Source organism: Leptonotus elevatus, chromosome 2 (genome assembly GCF_054856555.1).
Source record: "Leptonotus elevatus isolate MCC_2025b chromosome 2, RoL_Lele_1.0, whole genome shotgun sequence".
NCBI lineage: Eukaryota > Metazoa > Chordata > Actinopteri > Syngnathiformes > Syngnathidae > Leptonotus > Leptonotus elevatus.
In genome coordinates, this window is record NC_141240.1 from 25,069,723 (window position 1) to 25,095,784 (window position 26,062).

The following is a 26,062-nucleotide window of genomic DNA, read 5'->3' on the forward strand; positions in this document are numbered from 1 at the left end:
ACATGCACACACTTCTCTACAATGGCCTGTGGGTGAATGCATTTACCAAAGAATAAAATAGGCTGAGAAAGCCATTCATATTTCATGTTATAAATGTTTTGCAGCGCTGTGAGATTCGCTTCCAGTCATATGCGTGATAAGCCATCAATGCTGCTCACTCTGCCTGAAATAATGCTAGCGCACATTCAAGCACCTTATAGATCACACAGTTATAAATACACAAACACAATATGAGTGTAATCAAGGCTTGAGTCGTTTAAATCTGACATCGGCATAAATGCATATTGGGTGTTGAAATGGAATTATCCTTCTTCCTATTGATTAGCCGGGTGACTTATAATTAAAGCGCATCGGGCCTCGGGGTTACTGCAGTGTGTATGACTGAGTGTGATGAATGTTAAAGTCCCCAATGTCAGGATCCCGCTACTCAGCACTATCGCACCCTCCTCTGAAATAGTTGCATGATCACGCAAAACCATATTCACTCTGCATGCGTGTGTGTTGCATTCAGCTCAAAAATTTCACTTAAGGCTTATTTTGTGTTTTTTTTGTCAACTCAGCACAGAACTAACCTGGCAAGCCACACCCACTTTCTTGAAAGAAAAAACAGGCAGGCCGCCATTGACTGCTGTTAAAACAAACCGTACGATCAAATTCGTTTATTTGCTTTTGTCACTCTTCATAACACTCAAGATGGGGCGTGGGAGAGACAATAGTTTTAATTCAGCATTAAATGAACTTTTAAATGGATACTTGACTGATTGAGCCATTTTCAACAGTAAGAAGATAATATTTTGTCTATATAAATGATGTGATAACTTCCTTTTTTGTCATGAACAAAACTAATGTGGCCACTTGCTGTCAACTGAAGATGGCATCACCTGTGCTGAGAAACAGGTACCGACCAATCACGGTTCAGTTTGCTGACCAAACCCAGAAAACAGGTGAGCCGTGATTGGTCGTCTGGGCTGGACTGGCACAAAAAAAAAATCGTCCCTCGCATTTTGACTTAGGTCCGACTCTTGCCTGACATGTAGTTATGCCACTGATATTTATTGATGATGTTTCAGTTTGCTATGTATATTCAAAATGGATTAACGGACTGGTCCATCTAAATTGTGGGCTAATTAATTAAAAAGCACTGCATCGGCCCCAAAAAAGGCCGGCCCAACGAGCATATGCCCTACATGCCAGATGACCAATCTAGCCCTGTTGGTCGTTACCTATTTCCTCAGCACAGGTGATGTCATCTTTAGTCGACAGCAAGTTAATTGTACATGAAAAAAAATGACGTTATCAAAGTAATTATTGACAAAATATTAACTTTATACTGCTGAAAATGGCTCATTGAGTCAAGTATCCCTTTAAATGATCAAAAACATCGAGTCATTGAAACCCCAGCATTTTACGGCCCTGGAAGCATTTATTTCAAGAGAAGATAATAGCATAATATGAATGTTCTAACAAAGCTGCTTGCTCGGCATCGCAAGAAGTGGAGGCATCGCGTTGCCACTCGCAAAGGCGGCGGAAATGCATCCGTGTATGGAACACATTTGCACTAATAAGACTGGGAGACATACATAAACTACATAAACATTTTATTGTTAAGAAATGCAATAACACGATCTGAGGCGCACATGCGCAGAAGGTCGGCCATGTTTGTTCGCCAACTACGGCAACTACACTAACACATTGACGTATGGAGGACATGCGCAGAAACCACAAACAAATTTACTGTATATCAGTGAAGACTTGTCTTTTCGGAATCTGTTGAATAATTTTGTCACGTTATTATTGCACAAGAGCCTTTTGAGAATAGCTTTAAGGCTGCCAGGAAGTGTTTTCTTTTCATATGTCACACATTCCAGTCAAGTAAAGTAAATTGTCAAGACAAGAAAATGGAGTAATTACATAAAAAAGTCAAATTAATTAGTATATTTTGAGGGGGAATTATTGTCTCTTGGAAATTAGTAATTTCTGGCACCACGCCCCTCTGCTGCAGGGCCAATGACGAGTATGGTGAATCGTAACCATCATGACTAGGGGGCGGAGCTAATTGTTGAGCCCTGTAATATAAATTAACTTTCTTGCTTAAGTCACATTCCAGAAATATTCAGAACTGCTTGCTCACAGACACAATTTAGAAAATAGGAAGGGCTCAAAATGTTGACTTGGTTATGTAATTTCCTACTTGATAGGTTGGCAGGCACGTCAATTACATAATTTAACATTGGAAAAACATTAAGTACATGGCTCGTGGTCACTGATCACAGACAATTAATTAAAAGAAACAAACGAAAATCTACAGTACCTGTATGTGGGAGCTCTCTGTTTTCGAGGTCTCACTATATAGAGCAGAGTGCCCTCTTGTGTTTCATATGAAGCAAAAAAAAAAAAAAAAGAACTTTTGAGAGTGATGTTAGGCATGCATCAGACATGATCATGTCTACATACAACACATCATTAATCAAAATATCATTTCATTTCATGTTGCATAACTCACTCTACACAGTAATGGCCCTATAAAAAGTGATAGATGTCTGCATCTCCAGACTGGGGGAATCTATTAGTAGTATACCAAGTCTTTGTGGAACATGACATCATTCAGCTGTGAGAAATTCTTCACTTTTACATGGCATGTTTTTTGTCGTCATGTAATTCACAGGCCTTCTTAGGAAACAAAACACTAAACCTTGGTTTAGTCAAATTAAAAAATTGCAACCCTAAGTTTTAATTAACTGGACCTAAGACTTCTAAAGGTTGTCTTGATAATGACCAAAAACCACTTCATAAGTTCTTACATACAGTAAATAGCTATGGTATTGTACTGCAGATTTCCCCCCTACCCGCACTCCCCAAAAAAGTGCTTTAAGGCATTATACGTTTTCTTTTTGTGTCAGTCACTTGGACTTTTAGTGGCACCAGACATTAAAAGGAACAAGAAATTGAAAAATTGTAGTCTCGGTTATGTACAATATTCAATACGTGTGTTGACCTTTTCCTGAAGTTACCTTCTGTTCACACTTTTGTGAAAAATAAAGTGTTTCGTCATCATAAAAGACTGTTTTGTTTTAATATTACCCTACGGGCCCAAATACATTATTGTTATACAGTCTGTTGGCACCCTCTACTGGTAAAAAGTTCATACAACAGCTAACAGAAAATTACTTCCACTGCGTGTAACTGTTTGAAAATAAAACATTTACAGTAGGCTGTTTTCTTTTACGTTTTTAGGCTGAAAGTATCTAAGTAATGCTAGTCTACCTACTTCACAATATAAATCAACATAATTTACAGTATTTATTTACTATTGCAGCTGTTGAAAAAGGCTTCTTCTGCACTGTTGTAACTGGTGTTGCCTATGTTTTAGATAAAAATTCAGGCTTCCTCAGTTTTAAATTGGACTACAAATGTATTCAAAGAAAGAAAGGCTTAATGGCTATTAAATATTATTTATGGCGTTTATGTTTAACTCTGGAACGTTTTATTTATATTTCTATTATTTACTGTTTTGTTAGAAGCGAGAACAAATAATAGAGGTCGAATTGGATTATATTTTGTTGGACCTTAGAGGTGGAGAGGTACATCTAATACATTTAAATTGTATTCGTGGCTTTATTTCATTTTACTCGACTGACTCAGGCGCATTATTTAAACGTAGGCATTATTATTTACATTACTTACATTTATTATTTAAACATAACCATAACACGTACAGCACAGTAGTGCTGCCCTTTTGCAGTTTCACGGTTGATGTCACTAGCTGTGTCACTATAGTATCCGCCCGCCATATTGACACTTTCACAAGGCGGCAGCCGGCAACGTGCTTCGAGACGTCCCTAGCTGCGATTGTCAGCATGCGCCACCTGTACCGTCACATTTATCTCAAGAAACCAGACGTGGTGAGACGAGAGAGGGTGTATATGCACGTTTCAAGGTAAGCCACGTTCGTTAAATATAACATAAAAAAATAATTAAAAATAAATAAATAAATAAGGTGGCGTTGCATGCACTATAAGGTGCTGATGCTTTGTAGTGTGTTTTGTAATCCAGTGACTTGCTCTGCCTCGCAAAATGAACCCTAGCTATATTCATAATCACATCGGCAATTCATGCAACATCGTATTGTTCACGTGATTCGCTCCCTCTAGCAACTAGCAAGATATGAATTATAACGCCGTTCGTTTAGCTGTCACGTCGCTGACCATCGACGCAGAAAAGTCATTACTTCCGCGTGTTTTTGCACGATATGCTACCTTTGTCACTTCACGGCTGCATACGTGAGGGTGGTTCCCTCCTTGCAGGGGTGTGAGGGGTGCACCAAGACCCAGACCCAGATAATATGTTTATTGCATTCGTTTCATAAATGCACATAGTTTCTGTTCAAAATGGCGAATCTTAAGATGATTGTTCATTTCACCTGAGCGCAAACATATTGTATTCATGATTATATGGATGGATGGGTGGATACCAGGTACTGACGTGATAGATATCACAATATCTGTTGTAGTTGATCCAAAATGTGTGTAATAATTTGAATTTGCCCACAACAAACTCATTCAAGCGTGCTTATGATGGATCATCGTCTTGCTTTGTGTGCTGGGAAACATGAAAGAGCTTTTCCTAAACTGTTCACACAACGTTGGACGCATGCAATTGTGCAAAACAGGGACATATTTAAGAAGAAATGGGGGGTCTAGTCCAAATGTTGGCCCACGACAACCTGTGTATGAGCACATCAAAGTGATCCTTTGTGTTCTGTGAACTAACATAACATTAATGATGGGATCAGCCGTCAACAGGAAGGACAAGAAGAAGGATAGGTATACAGTTATGAACAGTTGTTATAAAAGTATGGGCTCCCTCTAGTGATATGTGAAAGAATCACTGTTAAAGTACAGTTCAACTATGCAGTTTAATTTTGCATTTAGTGTTTCAGAACTGTTTGTTTAAAAAACATTTTTTTTATGTAGATATATTTTATTACACTCAAGTGCAACACGTTTTAATTAAATAATTATCAAGTAGTTTTAAAATATAATTTATCTTTTTTTTTATGGATGTAACGATAATGGCAGCATTGCAATGTTGCAAACTTGCAATATTAAAATTGACACAATATCCTTGTCATGCCACGATATTAAAAGTACATCTGTTAAAAAGGTGAGGTTTTATTCCATTTGTGCAGTTCTAGCGCCCTCTGGTGGTCAGTTAATTAGAGCAGTTTAGTTTTAATTAGGAATGTGTTGGCCACTACAGTGATTATCACTCCCATAAACCAGTCATACCAGCAAATATTTTTCAACATCTCTGTCAAAAAATATATATTTTTAAATTTCCTTCAGTCGAACACAGCATTGTGATCTACATAGACCATGATACTTAACGCCGCTGAGCCAATAGTAGCACCTGCTAATGACATGTGAGATGACATGCCAAAAGCACAAAACACAACATTGTGCTTCCCCTCCATTTTTTAACAGTATCGTGAGGTTTTTTTTGCACAGTATCGTGAGCTTCTATTAAAAAAAAAAAATATATATATATATATATATTTATTTATTTATTTAGGTGCAGGGATGTTCAAACTGCAGAATGTTACAGTAACCTAAATATACTTGAAGGGAAGTTAACCTCTGTCTCATACTGGATGAACACTTTAACCTACCATGCTATAGTATTTTAATGTCGGTCATTATACTGTTAGTGGGAGAGCTTAGTATATATTTTTGTAGTTGGTGCTAGCTGTAGAACAGTTTTAGAACCACTGCAAAGAAATGTCTTAGCAATGTAATTTGAAAATCATAATGATGACGTAATCCAAGGTGTCATGATTGTAAACAGATGAGTCAATGGATTGCACACTCTAGAATGGTGCAAAATATTGCAATATTAATAATTTCCCATATCCCTAATACAACTTCTTAAATTTAATTTCCAACCAGAAGATATCAATTGAACAAATATAAAATACTGTCGAACATTACATTTGTTTTATGATAGTATAGTCATTTCATAATTTGTTCTGTTGCTGTAGCAATAATCACAATGCAGAACTAATGCAGTTTAATTTGAATGAGATTGTGTGACCTAGTTTACAGAAGAAACACATGAGGCCAAAGCAGGAGAACACTGCCCCAAGCATTGTGCGCCAATGGGTGAGTTGACCCTAAGCCCCTTTAACAGTGGCCTGTTAATGTCCAATATAAACCACACTAATGTGGAATAGAGCCGTAAAGGCATCGCAACAATATGCTGCCTTCAAAGCTAGTATCTGAGTTGTAACTGATGGGACAAGCATGGTGCGATGTTCACAATACACTCCCACTTTGTTGTGTTGAAAGCAATTTGTAAGTTGATACTCGATATTAAGACAGTCTCATAAAAGCAGTAAAACACTTACTCGAGTGAAACATCAAAACAATAAGATCCTGATTTTGTTTATTTATTGTTTTTTGGATTAAAAATGTTATTTATGTTAAAAAAAAAAAGTCCTGAAATACTCTGGGCTGCTCTGAGCTCAGTGTATGATTGCGTAACATCTGACTAGTAATCGTATGTGCGCAGAGGGTCAGAGAGGATTACTTATTACTCGGCAGCTTTTACAGATTAAGTGGAAGAAGAATCTGTTTTTGTTGTTGACAGTTTAGTGAATTGCTGAACCGATGCCTTGAATGTTGTTTCTCAATGAGTGACATTCTCAGCTCGTCTTTATTTAGATAGCTAATACAAATGGTTTGGAACGAATGTTGTCACGATACCAAAATTCTGACTTCGGTACTATACCTGCATGAAATACCTCGATACCGGTGCTGAAACGGTACCGCGACAAAAATCTAAAACATCAGCAAAAGCAGCAAAATTATTTTTATTTTTTATGACCGGTAATTCAAAATATTAGGATATATACATGTTAATTTATGTAAATACTGCATATATTTTTGTATATACTGTATGAGCTTTCACATTGCATGTCATATTTTTGTATTGGACTGTATTTGATGTCATCCGTTTGAAATAGTGGCACTCCCATGACTCAATGTAACGTTGCTTGAGTGTGCGTGCATGTCTCTGCTCTTGTCCCTCCCAATTGGTCGAATGCGTCATCGAATACTACAAACTGGGAACAAAATAACTCACACTCGACTTATTTTTTTAAGGGATGTGTCAAAAATGCGTCACAACCTGTCGCTCTGTCAGTCATCTGGGCTTTTTCTATGCATACCTGTGATTTCTTACTGTGTGCCTGTTCATTGAACGCACCTTGAGTCCACTGCAAGGCCAGGAGTGATTGTTGCGTTTTCTTTTGCTCTTGTTCCAAAACGCCATGTTGGTTGGCTTGCCGTGGCTGTCGGCCATGTAAGAAAAAAATCCATATGACACTTTGCGCGTCATACTTTTCGACGAGGAATGGACGGCCAGCGAGCGCTTTATTGTTCAGTGCGTGAAGCCATCTTCCTGAGCCCTCTCACAAACAAGCTTAAAGAGGCGTGCCGCTTAAGGCGTTTTCCGCATATCGGTAGACAGGTGGCCATGCGTGCATGTGTACCTGCCTTTGAAAGTTGGCTTGCTGTCTCGTATACATTTTTTAGTACCGGTGCTAAAAAAAAATTAGACCGAGCCGTTTTAGATGCCAAAACATCAAGGTACGGTACTGGTACCAATATCCCGTGCAACTGTATTTGGAACTACTCATTAGTACTAGGGATGGGCGATATCAGATTTTATTTCATAATCGGTACTCGTGATGGCAGCAGATACTGTCCGTTTTACAATCAGGAACCAAAAATAAGAAATTAGTAGAATAGAAAATTTTCATTAATTTCATGCAATTTTAAGGAAAATGCTATATTGGGACATTTACATCTTTCTTTACAATTATCTTCCATTGTTTTTAGGGGGGGAAATTTCATGTAACAAAAGTACTAGTGGTCTCGGTACTAGGTATCGGTGACTACTCAAGAGTTGAGTACTCGTATTGTTATCGTTCTGAAAAAAAGTGGTATTGAACATCCCTAATTAGTACCTTCCTATAAATTGTAATTAGAATAATGTTGTTGGGGTTGGTGAAAGACTGGTTGGTAACCCGGTGGGTAGTAGGTAATGTCTGGTCGGTGCTGGATTTCACTTTCCTTTCTTTTCTTTGATCCTTCCTCGGGTCTCCTGACAACCTCACGACTCTAGCTGGATTCTGAGGTATTTAGTTTAGGTGAACGATATGGGATTTTTAATAGGTTTTAGGTGAACTAATGAGTACACACTCACACGCACACATGCACATATTCACGCACATACAAAATAAAAAAAAATAAAAGAGAGAGCAATGATCATGACATGTCGAATCGGTAAAATTACCGAATGAACAATACTGAGCTCTCCAGAGAAAAATGAAGAATGTTGTTGATTACATGGACACATCCATTTTTTTTTAATAAAAAAAAAACACATATCGGAGAGGAGCAATATCCATACACCAAATGTAGGCTACTAGTAAGCACTTTCATTAGTTCATAGTAGGCTATCAGACGAGTTTTGGGGGCATGACAAAGCACATTATTCTATTCTTGACCGTCCATTCCATCTCCATTTGAGTACCGGTACTCTATGCCAAACCCAAGAACAACATTAATGCAACAAAGACCAAACACAAATTGTTTCACCGTAGACATGAAAGAGTAAAGTGGAGTGGGTGTATATAAGCTAAGTAGAAGGGTCAAGCACGAGGCAAAACACGGTAATATTGCATTTGCGACACAATAATCAATCAATGTAAGGGAGGCGCCATATTGACTGAAATCATTAGCAGTTGCAGACGTGACGATGAAACCGCAGTAGTGCATCGCCTGTTAGTACAGATTGTTGAAAGCGACGGATTTAATTACTCCATCCTGTGTACACCAAGACTGAGATGGAAAATGTGCAGCGGCCATCACAGGAAGCATAGCGTAGAGTCAAAACGTTGTTGTGAGGGAGTTTTACAAAAGGGAACCACATGATCACAGCTTGGTAAGAACACGATGCGATTTATATTGCTGGCTGAAACCTCATAAGTCACAATTTGGCAAATGTTATATTTTTTTCAAAAATATCTACTTTTGGTCACTCCACACACGTAGGTGTCTTTTTTTTCTTTTTATTGACCAATCAAGTGTTGAAAATGCTCTTTGATGATGCAATGTTAATCGTTAAACAACCATTTTGGGGTTTAATGAAAGTGACCATTTTGGAGGTACAAGGTTTCCATGACCCTCATGAGGGCAACAGGATGCGGAATGGGCTGTACCCATGGGTCTTTGACGTGTTTGTGAAAGAACAGGAAGCACAAGAACACCTTTATCTGATTAAAGAGCAAAGAACACAAACATGTTGTAGAAAGTAAAGTAGAAAATGACTCAAAACGCAATTGAAACAAAGCTGTTCATAAGTGAAAGTAAAGTAGAAAATGAATCAAAACACAACTGAAACAAAGCTATTCATAAATGCAAAAATACAAATGAAGAATCAATAAAAAAAGGTGAAAACAATAAAAATAAGACCACAGCAAGGGCAGAATCTCAAGCTGTGTTAAAAGCTAAGGAATATAAATGGCTATTAAGGCAGGTTTTAAAAATGACAAGTAGTGAGATAATTCTGCTTTTTTTTTCTTTTCTTTTTTTTGACTTTGCATTAAGAAACTTTTGGGTAAGATTTCTTAATTAAGCCATGCTTAGCGACTGTTAGTACTGACTCACGTGATGTGCAGTATAATGTGCAACACTAAAGGGAAGTCACCGTTATTTCTGCAGTGCACACGCACGCACACACACACACACGGCACAAAATGAACATTTCTAGATCTGTACAGAATGTTTCAATCTGACACCTTTCTACAATCTATGCAATGTAATATCTATCTTGGGTATACTTTCCATGAAACTGTTTCATAACTATCCACAAGTTCCCGTAACACTGCTGTCTAAAAATGTACAATCATGCATTCTTTTATGAAGTGGAAGAGAAGTGTTATTTTGGTGACTTTGCTTTGATTGACTCCAGTTTCTCCATATTGATCTGATACAGTAGTTATTAAAATCAGAGGTTATAGTGTCATAGCAAGCAATGTAGAAGAGATTATTGAGAGTTGAATTTGTGGTTGAGCAACTGATGAAACCGAAGCTTTCCAAGACGAAGGACAGCCTGCTTGGCTTTGTGATGTATTCTGGCTCATGATGCGTCACTTGTCTGACTTTTGTGCATGTGTTTCAAAATGTCCAAATAGTCAAGACATACCACCTACGTTGCTAGCTCATGCGCCACGAAAAAAATATTGCAGGCATTGGGAACATAAATAAACCCGATGCTCAGTTTAATTCACATAGAAAAGCAACTTTATTGTTATGGTTCACTTCACTTCAGTTCCAACTCAGAGACAGTTTGAATGTGAGTATGAATGCTTGTTTGTCTCTCTAAATGTCCTGTGCATGACTGGCAACCAGTCTACTATAGGATGTTGTCTTTTAAATTCTGTCTTATTGGATGGACTCCAGCTCAACCATGGACTCTCATCTGGATAAGCGGTGTGGAACTGGATGGTTTGATAAAGCAACGTGTTGACTTTTACAGATGCCTGCAACTCTGCCTTGAAACTTTTTTGGGGGTGGGGCACTCAGACTTTTGAGAAGCTAAATGCGGCCGCTGACAACGAGGATGAAGCAATCAAATGAAAATACTGGACACAAAAACCAGAGGTTCCACTTTGAGTCTTCAGCTCTTCCCATTTGGGGTCGCAACAGTGCGTTTTTAAAAAACAATGTGAACTCCAATGTGAATGCTCCCACCTACAGTGTGAACGGAGAGCTAACAACTCAACTGAATTGGCTGCTTCTGAGAAGCATAACCTAAAACCTCATTCCTGGCCTTTGTTTCCCACAGGGGAGGAAAGACCCTCCTGAGGAGACAAAAGCAAAGGTTACTGCTGTGAAGAAAAACTTGCTGTTATCTCACTTTGATATCACAAATGAAAAGGCGGATATCAGAATTTAACAAAGGAAAACGGTGTGAATGTTTCTGTTGTAGTCACTGATGCTGTATTGGTACCATTGCCTGACTTGGGTGCAGCCAGCGTGGGTTCCGTTCACCACTCAGTGACGGTGTGAATGGTTGTCCATGTATGTATGTGTCCTATGACTTATTGGCTTATCAGCGGTAGGCAACCGTTTAGATGTCTCCATCCTCCAACACAGGCGAGGATCGTTATCGGGCTTCTCCAGAGCTCATGCTGATGCCGATCATTTAAATCACCTGTGTTGGAGGAAGAAGACATCTAAAACGTGCAGGAGCGTGGCTCTCGAGGACCAAAGTTGCCTACCCCAAGCCATCTGGAATAGGATCCAGCTCACCTGCGACCCTAGTGAGGATAAGCAGCACAGAAAATGGATGGGTGAATGTATAGTGGCCCTCGTGAGCATCTTGCAGGAGGATTATGTAGCATCAGAGCGAGTCAGGCACTCCCACTGGGCGTGTCCTGATGTGCTGCCTCAGCACTCCACTGCAAGAAGTTGTTTCACTTTCATCTTTTCCACTGATTTCTTCAACAGACTTTTTTCCAGACCTGTTGACTGTGACATGTTGGACTGTAGGGTGCAGTAATTCCTAATATTTTGTAGCTGGGTTTTTGAGGACACTTAAAATATCCAAGCATGCATAGCTATGACTCTTACGTGTCCTATGAGTTATTAACATATTTATCTTGCCATCGCTGACGGTGTCGTGGCTTACTCACCATGCAAGCAGCTTGCGTTTAGTTCCCACTGCATGGTGATGGTGTGAATGTGATGGACCGGTGATGGACCGGTAGACTCCAAATATTGTACATACTGGTGTACACCTTTCTAGGAGAAAATAACGTGAGAAGACAACATTATTTATTTATTTATTTATAACATTTTCGTGTCAAAGCAAAAGTTCCCCTCAAAATGACTAGCTAAACAGTTACTCATATTTTTATACATTTTTCTTACATAGGTATTGAATACAACAGATGTTCATATTCCTTCACATACCAGCTGTGTTTTCATCGGAAGAGTATTTTCCTTTTGCATTGCGCCTTTTTCATGACAGGATGGCAGGCCCAAACAACAACAACAGAAAAAGGAGTCCCGTCCATACACACAACTGTCACTAAAGGACTGTCAACGCATGTTAAAGTCTCTTTTGTCAACTTGATGGGTGTTCTACAAACCTTTCCTGTGATTGCTATGTTTAACTCATTCACTGCCATTGACGGCTATAGACATCAAAAATTCATTTGAACAATTTCTATTAGTTTAACATTTTTTTCCACTTTTGTTAACAAGAGTATGAAAACCTAGAAAACATTTTATTATACATTTAGAACATATATAAAATTTGTGATTAATCTTGAGTTTAAATAATTAAGTAATTAAACAAAAAAGAAAATATTAAATTAGAGGCGTCGGACGATTACATTTTTTAATTGTAATTAATCGCATGACTTCAATAGTTAACTCATGACTAATCACATTTTATATTTGTTCTAAATGTACAATATTTTTTTTGTATGTTTTCATACTCTTGTGAAGTGGAAAATGTTTTGAAACTAATAGAAATAGTTTGAATGAAATTTTTACGTCTATAGCCGTCAGTGGCAGTGAATGAGTTAATAATGAATAAAGAGTCACATGATTTGTTCTACATGACTCACTTTTGATGTGTTTTATTTATATTTATAAGTGTTTTCATTCCTCTCAATGACTTATTTTTGGTATGAATGATGGTGATACCGATTTAGAAAAGTGAAAATGGAAGTTGTTTTTGCAACATTTTAAATAATTATTATCCTGCAATTAACAGCATTAGATGCAGGTTTTCCCCAAGTGTTAACTAAGGCTGGCTGCCAGGCGCAGGTTTCTATGAGGTACTACTACAAATTGGCCAGCAGGCTTTGAAAGAATGGCTCATTGGTCAACAAGGCATGTCGTCACATCAGCGTTTGAGGGTACAAAAAATGAACACGTGCTAATGTTTTCCTATCCCGTTACTGTGCAGTGGGATACTCCATACTTTGCGCTGCAACTGACATTGCCAAAATTATTTCCCAAGCCAAGTCATTTCTTGGTGGACAAGCAGACTTTTTTTCACAGAATCAATGAAAATTAACTGTACGGATATACAGCTCTGGTTATATTTTAAATCATCTATTGTCTTCTCTCTACAGGATGCCATGAGTCAACCAGTCGTGTTGCTTTATAAAGTACAACAGCCTTAAGAAGCACTCAGCAGTGTTGTTGCATGGAATACAGTACACAAGAAGCAAGTAATTTTAATTGCAGAAACCAGCTAGATTAGGACACTGGAACATTTCAACTTGGCCTGCTTCATATTTTCTCCTGGCTAAAGTTTTTTCACAAGTAGCGTATATTGCCCTGTCCAAGTAGTTTCCCCTTTTCTTGCCCCCATCTGAAGCCCAAGACCCTCGATGCTCAATGCTGATGCCTCCTTTAGCTCCAGGCAGGAGCTCCTTGACCTTCATGGCCTCCCTCTGAGCAGGGGTCCCTCTCTGGACACCCCCAGCCCTGTGGACCCTCACATAGACAGCCTCACAGACTCGGGACCCAGATGCACTGATGGTCCCGTTCAGCCCCGCATTCTCACTGGAGCTTCCACCTTTCCGGGACAGATCTATAGTGCACAAACCACCCTTAGCGCAGAGTCACAGATTAAATTAAATCCGACCCCCACAGACTCAGATCAGCTATGCGGCTGGGGGGCTCTGACACCCAAAGCTATCCAAGTCTTCAACACTCCCCGATGGGTGTTGTTTTTCCTGTGCGTGGCCTCTTTCCTCCAGGGGATGATCATCAATGGCTTCATCAACACAGTGGTGACAACCATCGAGAGACGCTTCGACCTGCGAAGCTACGACGCGGGCCTCATCGCCAGCACCTACGACATTGCGGCGTGCATTTGCCTGGCCTTTGTCAGCTACTTTGGCGGGACGGGCCACAAGCCTCGCTGGCTCGGTTGGGGGGTGCTTCTCATGGCTGTGGGTTCTCTGGTCTTTGCCTTGCCTCACTTCACCACGCCACCTTACCAGGTCAGTCTGTCCGAGCAAACTCGAATGTGCTCTGCCAACCAGACCAGCTTTTGCCAGGACCAAGAGGGCGGGGTATTGCCCGGTTATCGATTTGTGTTCATGCTGGGACAATTTCTCCACGGAATGGGCGCTACCCCCCTTTACACGCTGGGAGTCACGTATCTGGATGAGAACGTCAAGTCAACCTACGGCCCTGTTTACACTGGTGAGCTACATCTTGGAATTAATTCAAAGGATTTACATCACGGGGGTTTAAATTTGCCTTGTCAACACCATGTCGCGATATTAAAAGCAGCATTTCTGTTAAAAAGGAGGGGTTGTATTCCCTCTGGTGGTTAGTTTATTAGTGCAATTTAATTTTAATTAAGCATGTTTTGGCCACCTAGGTTTAAGACCCACGCTGATGGCCAGATGAAGGGGAACACGTATGAATTCCTCCACAAATTGACACGATTCACATGCAATTACATGCAATTGCTCATGTTCAGTCATACTAGCAAATATTTTTCAACCTGTCCATAAAAAACATTACTTTTGACCCGCTGCAGTAAAACACAGCATTGTGAACTACTGGGGGTCTGCAACCTGCGGCTCTGGAGCCAAGCGGCTCTTAGTCCCTCTCGAGAGGCTCCCTGTGGATCTATGTATATATTTGTGCTATTTTAAATTCAACTAAGTCATAGAATTTCATTGTATTTGATTTAATAAATAGATAATGAGTTGGCTCTGTATATTTTGATCAATTTATAATTCTTATGGCTCTTTTTTGCCGTTTGAAACCCGGGTCGGTATTTGTTTTATATGCTATGTTTCCCCAGATTTCCACACAAAAAGTCAGATATGATCATAATGATTTCTTTTTTAGGACATCCTTAGTTTTAGAGAGTATCCCTATAATTGTTGACATTTTCCGTTTGACATAATCTAAATAATGCGTGACCTCCAACATAATTTTTCATCAATAACTACTCCAAGAAATTTATTTTCATACACTCTTTCTATTTCAATTGAATTTACCATAATTTTGACCTGTTGTGTGGTTTGTATAGTACAAAAAACTATAAACTTGGTTTTCTTTAAGTTTAATGATAATTTGTTTGAGTCAAACCTGTTTTTTAATATGTATAATTCATTCTCCACGTTAGTCAGAAGCTGCTTCAGGTTCTCTCCTGAACAGTAGAGAGTTGTGTCATCGGCGAATAAGACACTTTTGAATATTTTTGAGACACAACAGATATTGTTTTTATACAATATAAATAATTTGGGGCCAAGCACAGACCCTTGGGGGACTCCATGAGTAATCTTCAAGTGTTTTGATTGTATATTGTTAAACTGTAAGTACTGACCTCTATTATCCAAATAACTTTTCATCCATTTATATGCCAAACCTCTTATGTCATATCTTTCTTTTGCCAAATTACTGCCAACATAAAAAATAAAAATAAATCATTAAAATCATTAGCTATGTCTGAAATTTCAATCTCAATGACACAATTTTTATCTTTTATAAAATATTCTGAATAATCAATTTTTTATAAACTATTTTTAATTACATTATTTAGTAGTATCCATATTTCTTGTGTGTTAGCCACTTACCCACAACATTGTGATAATTATCGTATGGTGAGGTTCATATCGTAATAATTATTGTATCATGACGTTTTAATATACATCCTTAGCCTCTACATTGAGAGGTTGGAGTAAAGTGCACGAGTTGTCTCATTATGTGTAAAAACCATCATCAATAACACATGTAGTCTGTCTTGCATATCATCACGTAACTGTCAGTTACTGTATTAAAATTGCAGCTGTGTGATGCAGATACCAAAACAGTATAATGTGGCCTCCCTTTATGAGACCTGATCCATTTTTGAACAAAGAAGCCCAGTAACAGAGAAAGTACCTGAAGTGACACACCCATGCTTTCCCTTTCCATCCCCAGGGATCTTTTATACTGCAGCCATTGTGGGTCCAGCAGCAGGATATCTGCTCGGGGGTTACTTCCTCAACATTTACACAGAGATCCACCTCACGTGAGTCTGCTTATGTGTGCGTATTGGGAGGGTTACATTATTAAACATTAGTTTACTGATTAGTATTAGTATTAGCATTAGAACCCAACAACACTTAACACTCACATTCACTTTGTCAGAACCTAACTGAACCCGTGTCGTAGCTGCAGGAAAGAATAAACCACTACACCATCGGAGACTTCATTGTTGTGTGCAAATTTGATCAGCAAGCAAGCAACATGATGAACTTTGTGAAATATTTCTTTAAGTTTGATCCCTGCCTAAGTGTACTTCATTTGGGTTCAATGCATTTAATTTTAACAACTGTTACGTAACATTTATTTTGGTGTAACTTTTTTTTAGCCAACAGGATTTAAGTGCAGGTTGTTTCCTACAATTAAGCGCAGTGTTAATGTTTAAACTGCCTATCATCACAGTGACTTACGATAATACTGTATTAAATATCATTTTCATGATTTAAAACCTTTGTTTCGTTTTTGTTGAGCACTTAGGCCTACAATGCTACTCTATTTTGAAATTGATCATGATGGTGCTACTAGGAGTGAAAATAAATTTTTATTAGGTGGTACATCGTAAAAAGATTGAGAACTATTTCTGAAGTTTGGGGTTCGCATCTTGGCTCTCGCAAAACCTCCATCATTTCTAAAATAATGCTTACTGTAATGTGTGCGCGTGCGCGCGCGTGTGTGTGTGGGGGGGGGGGGGGGGGGTGTGTGTGTGTGTGCGCGCGCGCGCGCGTGTGCGTGACAGGACAGAGATGACTCCAGAGAACCCTCTGTGGGTTGGTGCTTGGTGGATTGGCTTCCTACTCGGAGGAGCAGCCGCTCTGTTGGTGGCGTTTCCCATCCTGGCCTACCCAAGACAGCTGCCAGGTACTCCTAATGCACTTTCACAACTGGATACACATACATATAGTTGTTTTTTTTTTTTTAAGAGCTCAGTATTGTTCATTCGGAAATGTCATCATCATTGCTCTTTTTTTTATTATTATTATTTTTAATATATATATATATATTTATTTTTTATTTTTATTTTTTGTATGTGGGGTGAGTATGTGTATGTGCGTGCGTGCGTGCGTGTATTTGTTAGCTCACCAAAAACCTATTAGAAAAAATCCCATACCGTTCACCGCCGTCAGGAGACCCGAGGGGACCAAAGAAAACAAAGGAAAGTGAAATCCAGCACCGACCAGACACCACCCACCGGGCCACCCACCAGAATTCTTCCCCAACCCCAGAAACATCTAAATTCCAACAAATCCCCCCAAAAAAAAATCAGGGAGACCTCAAGAGACCGAAGGAGAGACTGAGGAAAGGAAGGAAGGACAGACGAAGCCGAGTGAGATCCATAGACACCAGCCTCCACCGATTCAATGACCTGAGGAGGAAGCAGATTGTGTCTGAGTTTCGATACATATTGTTGTTTACATGTGTATAGCGTTACACTTGAAATTGTGAGGATTACTCAATACTTTGTTTGCCTTTTCAAATGACTCTTTGAAATAATCAAATTTTGAGCTACAGCTTGGTTATCTTGTGTGACATCATTGCATTTGTTTCTTTCTTTGGTCAAATCTGACTTGGTTCTCCTCCAGGTTCTCAGGAGCATAAGGCCATGCGAGTGTCTGAGGCCCACCAACTCAAAGATGGCAGTCACACCACCGCTTCGGACCCTCATTTTGGCAAATCAGTCAAAGACATGCCACGGTAAGTGTGGCTCTACTGTGCAGTTTTTGGAAATGTTCATATCAATATATGATTTTTTTTTTAACTTTAGCCAAGTTCTGTGCTACGCATAATGAGGCCCACTATAGCTGATTTGAATTTTTTATTTTTATTTTTACTAATTGAGCCTGTTCTGGCTTCTGATGGGCTAAACTGGCCTTAACAATTGGGGGTCATAATTGTAGCACCACTTTTTGCTTCGGCACATGTTTGACAGCATATTAGTGGATTTTTTGATATGTGGATTTTTTTTTTTTACATTCAATAGCGTAAAAGTATCAATTTACATTCAATAGCGTAAAAGTATCAATTGTTTTGTAATAATCACATGTGTTATACCTGCAGAAGAAATTGCACACAGTTTGAATTTGTCAAGATTATTTAATTTTTTTTAGGTGTATTATTATTTTAGATAATCCACAGTGTTTAAGCAGGGTACATTATGTAACATTTCAGCTCTTTCAATGTAGCACCAAAGTAATGTAACTGTACTAAGAATAGCTCAAAGCTGTTGGGATTAGAGCAGCAGGATTTAATTAAAATGAAGTTTATTCATTGGTTCTTAATCTCCCATCCAGTTCACACACATTTATCAAGCAACACAGCACTCTTCTAAAAACTCTTTTAAAAATAATTACATACCGTTTTCATATATAAGGGGGGAAATATATATATATATACACGACTATATGTATTAATTATTTTTCAGATCTGTGTTGCTCCTCCTGAAGAATCCCACCTTCCTGTTTTTGTGCTTGGCTGGTGCTACGGAGGCGACCCTCATTGCCGGCATATCTACGTTTGGTCCGAAATTCTTAGAGTCTCAGTTCAGCCTCAGTGCATCTGAAGCTGCCACATGGTTTGGTGAGTGATGAACAAATTAAAATTATAAATTCTCTGGGTTCTTGGTTCAGACCTCCGACTGGTGGGGTGGGGGTTCCTTCTGTCATTCCTTGCCTGGCCTTGGGGTCTGTTTTTTAAGGGACCGACAGATGAGAAATCTAAATAAAAACTTAGCATGATCCTTTGTTCTTTGGATGTGAACTATTGGATGATTCAGTTTTTTATTTGTTTTTCCAGGCTACATGGTGGTACCCGCCGGAGGGGGGGGCACTTTCCTGGGGGGCTATATCGTAAAGAAACTGAACCTCCGCTGCCGAGGCATCATTCGTTTCTGTATGCTCTGCGCTGCAGTTAGCCTGATCGCCATCTTCATCTTTCTCATCCACTGCCCCAATGTGCCCTTGGCCGGAATCACCGCTCCATACCAGTCTGCTGTCAAGAGTCCGACGGACCGGTTCAAACAGCTCTATGACCAACCTAATCATCTCAGTGCAGGAAACCGGTAAACACACACTTGTTTGTTTATGGAACTGTTGGGTATTTGGTAGTTCATGGTATGGTATATTTGTTTCGATGTTTAGAGTATTTTTCAAACACTTTGATTCAATGTTGCGTGTTGTTCAAAGATAACATTAGCTGTACAAATTTCTGGTGCATTCCCATAAATTACTTTACATTCGTATGAATTCTTGTGGAAATCTCAGTGGAAATGTGTCAAGGGAAATTCTGATACCATCATGATGTAATAGATGATAAGGATACAATCTACATAAGACTTTTTACAACTGAAAACAGATGTGAAGTGTGTCATTTTGGATTTATTTTCATGCCATCTTTTTGAGTTCCAGAAAAATGCAATATAAACATTGACTAAACATAGAAAATCAGAGTACTTGTGTTTTCTGACTAAATATTGAAAATGGTTCTTCTTCCTGTTCCATCCTGGCTGCTGGGAAATTCCTTCAGCAATTCGTCTGTAACAGAGAGCTTGACGGTGGGCTGCAATGAAGGCTGTGGCTGTGACCTGGAGCTGTATAACCCAGTTTGTGGTGCTGATCACATCATGTATTACTCCCCCTGCCATGCTGGCTGTACGGCCATCAACCACACAGAGAATTCCACAGGAAAAAAGGTAACTGCACGTTAAGTTTACAAGACGGTCTAGTATTTTGCAACGCTTCATTCAAAACATCAAGCCTACTTAAAGAGGTGGTGGAACATTGATTCCTAACCACTTTGAAATGATCACATTTGAATTAATTGTTCTGAAAATTAGAACAAAGCAATCGTTGCTCTCATATGAAAATGTCCAATTGTTGTTGTTTTTACGTTTAGGCCTAGGGGTTGAAACTGAATACAGACATCCCAAAAAAATATATATAATAATAATAATAAAAAAGTGGAAATAAGTGTTTTTCAGTACATTACATTGTTGGGACATTTTTGTTGATGTCTGTGCCTTGGCTCAATAATGGGTTGGGAAAACACTGCTCTGGAGTGCTTGATTAAAAAAATTTTTTTTAAATCACACGACATCATTAAACTTACACTAAACAAGTTAAGCAGTATAAAAATTGGATGATAGTGTACAAAAAGAAAAAGCAATATATGGGAAGATGATCAAAAGAAGGCCAGTTGTGTGACATTGCATCCCGTGGCGTGCACCTAGGTGTACTCTGGATGCAGCTGTGTGGTGGTGGCGGCAAATGCCTCCTTGGACCACCATGGATTCGCTATGGCAGGAAAGTGTGGCAGCAGCTGCCACCACATGTCAGCCTTCCTCTCGTTCTTCTTCATCACCATCTTCTTCACCTTCCTCTGCAGCATCCCAGCACTCACTGCCACACTCAGGTGAGGTTGTCAAATGTATCATTTTTTTTCAACACCAAATGTTTTTATTTGACAATACTGTAATATGTTCTGTGCAGCTCCACTAGTAAAAATATGGTATTCTGGTTAATATTGCGTTGTGGAATATGAATTAAGCTGCAAAATCCAGCTGTTTTTATCCATCTCAGGGGGCGGCCATTTTGCCACTTGCAGTCGACTGAAAATGACATCAATGTTGCTCAGGTTTCAGGTAACAACCAATCACAGCGCAGCTTCAGAAATATATGAGCTGTGATTGGTCGTTGCCTGAGCCCTCAGCAATATTAGCCGGGTTTACATGGAGCCATGTATTCGAATTAGAATTAATCCGAACGGCCAAATGGAAGGAAAATGCTCCGTATAAACACCTCAATCGGAATGAAAAAGCTGAATCCGAATAGAATTTCATTCATTAATTCAGTATATTCCTTTCGTCAGTCCCATTGAGCGTCATGTAAAAACTTCAATGGAATGGCGAGGATGCGTCCGGTATGCGCATGTTCTGTCTTGTCGTAAATGCGTCATGACGTCGGCGTTTCCATACATATAAATGGTGGTGCCTTCCCCCTCCCCTGGGCTGGGGGCTCCATCCCTAGCCCGGGAGCCGGGCGGGAGGTTGGAGGTGTTATGGCCTGCCCCGCTCCAGTGAGCCTCCTCGGACACCTCGGGCGGGCCCCGGTACCCGGGGGCGAGTCCTATCGCCCCGCCGTGCTGTCTCCCTCTGCCAGCCTAAATCCCGTGATGGATGTCCGCACATCTGACGGCTGACGCGGGGCTGATCTGATTAAAGGAGCAAGTAAACTTCAGATCGGAATGGGTTACGTCACATGTAAACAGGTGACCGCAGACCTTCATTCGGAATGATTTGAATCGGAAAAACTAAAAAGGCTCCATGTAAACCCGGAACTTAATGTCATCTTCAGTCGACAACAAGTGGCAAGATGGCCAACCCCTGAGATGGATAAAAACGGCAGAATTTAGCTGCGGAACTCATATTCCACCAATACAATAAACTAGTGATGCCACATCTCACATATTATTGTCAAGAAATGTTTACGGTTGACTTCCACTTAAAGTAAACTGTTGAATGGGTTTTGCCTTGACAAGTCATAATGTTCTGTTTTGATCTGAGTTTAGAATTTACAAAATATTTACAATGTGGTAACGTACCAGGGTGTAGACTTGTACTGCATACTTGTGTGTGTGTAATGTTTATAACTAGTATTGTTCTGTTTTAGGTGTGTGCCAGACAGTCAGAGATCATTTGGACTCGGCATCCAGTGGATTGTGGTGCGCACATTTGGTAAGATGTATACTTTCAACTTTGCTTTAATAGAGTCATAGAGAACTTTTTTTTTTTTTGGGGGGGGGGGTTGTAACTGGACTTCCCTACAGTTCTCTAAGTGTAACTTTTAAGTCAAGACCATTACAACAAATGAGCAGTGGTAAACCTGCTTGTGTTAAGTGAAAATAGCATTAGAATCCAATGATTGCACATTCTGAATGCAATGCCAAAGCACAGCAATTAACTACAATGTCAGTGCTGAACATGGCACAACACAACATGAGAGGTGGTCACCCGGCGTAACCATAACAACGATGGCTGCTATTCTCCTTAATAGAAACCAGTGTACCAGCTCAAGGATTGGGAAGCGGCCATTTTTAAGGTTTAATGACTGTGGTGTTTGCTTTAAACTCTTACTTGCAGCTACCTGATTTGACTCTCACCATTCAAATGCTTGTCTAATCTGTCAGTTGTTGTTTGCTCACAGGTGGTATTCCTGGACCCATCGCATTTGGCTCTTTGATTGACATTTCCTGCTTATTGTGGCAAGATCAATGTGGTGAGCAGGGCTCTTGTTACCTCTATCAGAACTCAGCCATGAGCCAATACATGCTCCTTGCTGGCATCATTTATAAGGTAAATACTTGCACGTCAGATCTCCTAATTTTATTCGATTCTCTGTGTATCAACTACATGTGAAATTACGAGAACTAGAACACTTTGAGGCTGTTTTTATTTTAGCTGGCTAATGTCTTGATTGGGCAAGTGTTGAGCTTTTGCTGGCTACTGTAATCACATTTCACATTCACTGGTGCCAATCACATCAACAATGACAAAAGTGGCCCAAAGTCAAGCTGACACTGCCTCTTGTGTGAAGTCTGTCAGGTTACTGTCTGATGTGTCAGTTTTCTCTTCCACTTGTTACTGTTAGAAACAACACAGATGTCAAAAATCAAGACAACAGCAACTCAATAACGTTTGTTACTTTTTTTTTTTTACTCATTTACTTTACAAATTATTTTTTTAATTTATTAAGTACAAAATCAATCAGAACATCTGTTATTAATGTCAGTTTGATTTCCATTTCTGCAGTTTTTGCACCCTCTGGTGGCTAGTTTTTTTAGTGCAGTTTCATTTTCATAAGGCATGTTTTAGCCCTTCTATGTTTAAAATCTACGCTACTGGTCAGATAAAGGGGAACGTAATATGCTTGTGAACCAAATCAATTTGTGGAGGAACTCAATGTGTGAGTGCATTAGCAAGTAAGTGCCTAAATATTAAGTGTGATTATATATGGTAGGTTGTTAATATGCATTGCTGCTATGTACAAAGCATAATGTCGTGCTTCTTTTTTAGTATGAGCTCATTTTTTTTACAATATTGTGACCTTTTTTTTATATCACCAACCAAATGTATTATGAAAAATGATTGCATGTATCTATGTCTTTTCTCCATATTTAAATTCATATTTTTTGCCATAACGTGGTTAAGCAGTGTGTGCTTCTATTGAGACACCCTAGTCGCACTGATGAAAAATCACCGCTGCTATATATACTTAAGTAGACTGCTTGATGGAAAAGTGGCTTCTTTGACTTCAAACCTACTCCCTGGCTCGTATTTGTTGCTTTCAGGTTTTGGGGATAATCTTCTTCTTGCTGGCCAGCATCTTGTACAAGCCTCCTTCAGAGTCGCCTCAAAGCAGCCGTGAAAGCAGTGACCACGAAACCTGCGACAAGAGCGACTTACCTGTGAAAGACCTTCCTGAAGACGGTGTCATCATCAACACGCATGCCAGACTTTGACAACTGACACTTTCAGCTGTGGAGTGGCCAATGATTATTTGATAGCTTCAGCTATAGGGAGGTTATTTTTCCCCAACACTCAAGCAAAATCTCTCTGTTCTTCGTAATCAGTTCCACACTTATACATCACTGGGTGACAAATTAAAGGGAAATCAAGTGTAATAGATCTAAAGTAGCTGAGATTAAAACTAATTTTAAAAGGTGCATGAGAAAGAACCATAATGACTTTGAAAGATGACATGAAGGCTCAAGTAACTCGGGTCTAGCAGACTTCTGTTTAGTTTGCATGACATACGTTATGAAGCATTTGCAGTGAATGAAGGAAAGGCTTATCTATCTTTGCTCCTTTTATTTATGCCGCAGTGCCACAGGATACTGTAGCCACACTTTCCTTAATTGCTCCTCACAAATAAAGCCATGACTCGACATTGAAGCTCAATGTCTTCCAAATCTTTTTTTTTTTGTGGTCATTTTCAGTCATACTAAAAAAGCATTTCAAAAGTGGTTGGTCACCACAGCGGGTCAAACATGCAATCAAAAACAGAAAAGCACATTTGTATTTCTATTTATTTGTGCTCGTGGATGTAAGAGTTTTTGACATTGGTCTCGTCAGTTCATCATTTGCTTTATTTGCCCTGCTCAGCAGATTGAAGAGACTACAGTAGCTGCACTTAATCAAAATGTTTTGAAAATTATAATGGAGCTTTGTGCAGTTTCTTAACTGCAATAGAAATGTGATGACACATTTGCCAAAGTTGCTGTAACATGATGATGTCGTATTGCCACACTTTGTTCCATATTCATTGTTATATGTCAAATGAATACCGCTTTCGTTGTTGACAAAAGATAGTTATTCTGGATGAACTTATTATTGTATGTTACCAGTGTTGTACTTAACGCTAGCTGTGCTTTTCAGATTTTTTTTTGTACTCAATGTTTTTTTTAAGAAAGCTGAATTTGAATATATTTTTATGCGCTGTTTCAGAAATGTAAGCGTTTTATAATTAAAGCTTCAGATAAATCGTCTAAGGGTGTTTGTTTATTTTGTGGGTGTTCTCATTTTAACAGGAGGAAATTAAGGTTTATCCGCAGAGTCATCAAAATGTTTTGTTGTGCAAATAATTGCAGGTACATACTGAAAATATTCAGATTATCTTTTTGCAGAGTAATCTGAAATTTCTTAACAAATATGAGCGCACTTTTTTGCATGAAGTAACAGCCACATTTCAGAATGTCATTGAAGTGGTGTCAGTACGCCCTCCAGTGGGGAAAAATAGCAAGTAAATTTTGCAATTTTAGAGAAAACGAGGCATTTTCCGTGCTGCTCAGCACCGCTACCTGGCGGTCGTGAGAGACGAAATAGAAACTCGTATTTTACACCCATGAGCAGTGGTGTAGTGGGTTAACTCAATGTAAAAATTTAATTAAAACGGATTAAAAATCGGTTATTTGTACTTGCTCACAATAATCAAATTATCGTGACCTGTTAAGAACAGTTTGCTAACACATGCAGCCTGAAATAATGTCAAATGCATTTAACATGAGGCAAACAAAGTATATGTTATAAAATAAATTACAATATTTAGTGAACAATGAACAAAAGTAGTGAAAAACAGTCAGTATTGTTTTGTGCTGAATCCTAAACTATTTGTCCCCATTGGAGAAGTGGGTATACTATGTATACACTGGGCTACACTGCCCATGAGCAAGGTCCTGTGAGGTTCATTTTAAATTTGATTCGTTTATCGAAACAGTTAGCTTGTAACGCTAATACATAGTAAACACTAGATGATTCTGACAGCCTTGGATAGATTGGATTGACATAGAAGCATGTGAGGCTAAAATGAAATCTGATTGGACAACTAATCCACATACAGTACACGTACAGTACTGGAAACAGCCAAGAGGAAAAGCAACGGAACAAAGGGTATGGACTAAATGAATACAATTTCACAGAACAAATATTCAAAGATACAGTAGGTCAGCCCTCCCTTTGAAATGAAGGCCTCAATGGCCCCTCTTACTCAGTCACTGATTTATTCTGGTGAGCTTCAATCTAAAGAAGAGTCATCCACTTTTGGAGATGTACAAAAGTTTTATTATTGAAGAGGAAAGTACAATGACATGATGGTGTTGAAAGTCAGTTCTTTGGCTGGTAGCAAACATGCCAGTGAGTTAGTTTCTTTTTTTCAAAATAGAAATTGAGAATCCTGTGAGATAAACCTATGAAATGTTATTGAATGTGTGTATATTTTGTTATGTTCATGTTTCTGTGTTAAGCTGTGAATGAGGTTTGAACATGCTTTGCCCCCTTACATCCCATGCTTTTAGTACTACCATGGATACATTTTTAATTTGCAACAATTGCCCACATTGGAATTTTACTTTCAGATGTCACTAATTTCGGAACC

The 26,062-nt window shown here is 39.0% G+C and overlaps 1 protein-coding gene across 3 annotated transcripts; it reads left to right on the plus strand.

Moving 5' to 3' along the window:
• Positions 1–3,796: 3,796 nt before the first annotated feature.
• Positions 3,797–24,680, plus strand: slco4a1 (solute carrier organic anion transporter family, member 4A1). 3 transcript variants are annotated; one of them, XM_086069658.1, is made up of 12 exons: positions 3,797–3,937; positions 13,217–14,300; positions 16,038–16,128; positions 16,879–17,000; positions 17,723–17,834; positions 18,562–18,716; positions 18,933–19,197; positions 19,662–19,827; positions 20,365–20,546; positions 21,803–21,867; positions 22,337–22,485; positions 23,481–24,680. In XM_086069658.1, the coding sequence occupies exons 2-12, from the start codon at positions 13,478–13,480 to the stop codon at positions 23,649–23,651; spliced, it is 2,301 nt and encodes a 766-aa protein (XP_085925784.1). In that variant the 5' UTR covers positions 3,797–3,937; positions 13,217–13,477; the 3' UTR covers positions 23,652–24,680. The 3 variants fall into 3 exon arrangements, with proteins under 3 accessions (XP_085925784.1, XP_085925785.1, XP_085925786.1); XM_086069659.1 differs by lacking the exon at positions 3,797–3,937 and adding an exon at positions 8,676–9,006; XM_086069660.1 differs by lacking the exon at positions 3,797–3,937 and adding an exon at positions 10,199–10,419.
• Positions 24,681–26,062: the final 1,382 nt, after the last annotated feature.

Excerpts from the sequence above, each read along its gene's own strand:
- slco4a1 (XM_086069658.1), top strand. The coding sequence starts at position 13,478 with ATGCTCAATGCTGATGCCTCCTTTAGCTCCAGGCAGGAGCTCCTTGAC. Across the intron at positions 17,001-17,722 it reads CTACCCAAGACAGCTGCCAG|GTTCTCAGGAGCATAAGGCC; the intron begins GTACTCCTAATG and ends GTTCTCCTCCAG. Across the intron at positions 22,486-23,480 it reads TTGCTGGCATCATTTATAAG|GTTTTGGGGATAATCTTCTT; the intron begins GTAAATACTTGC and ends TGTTGCTTTCAG.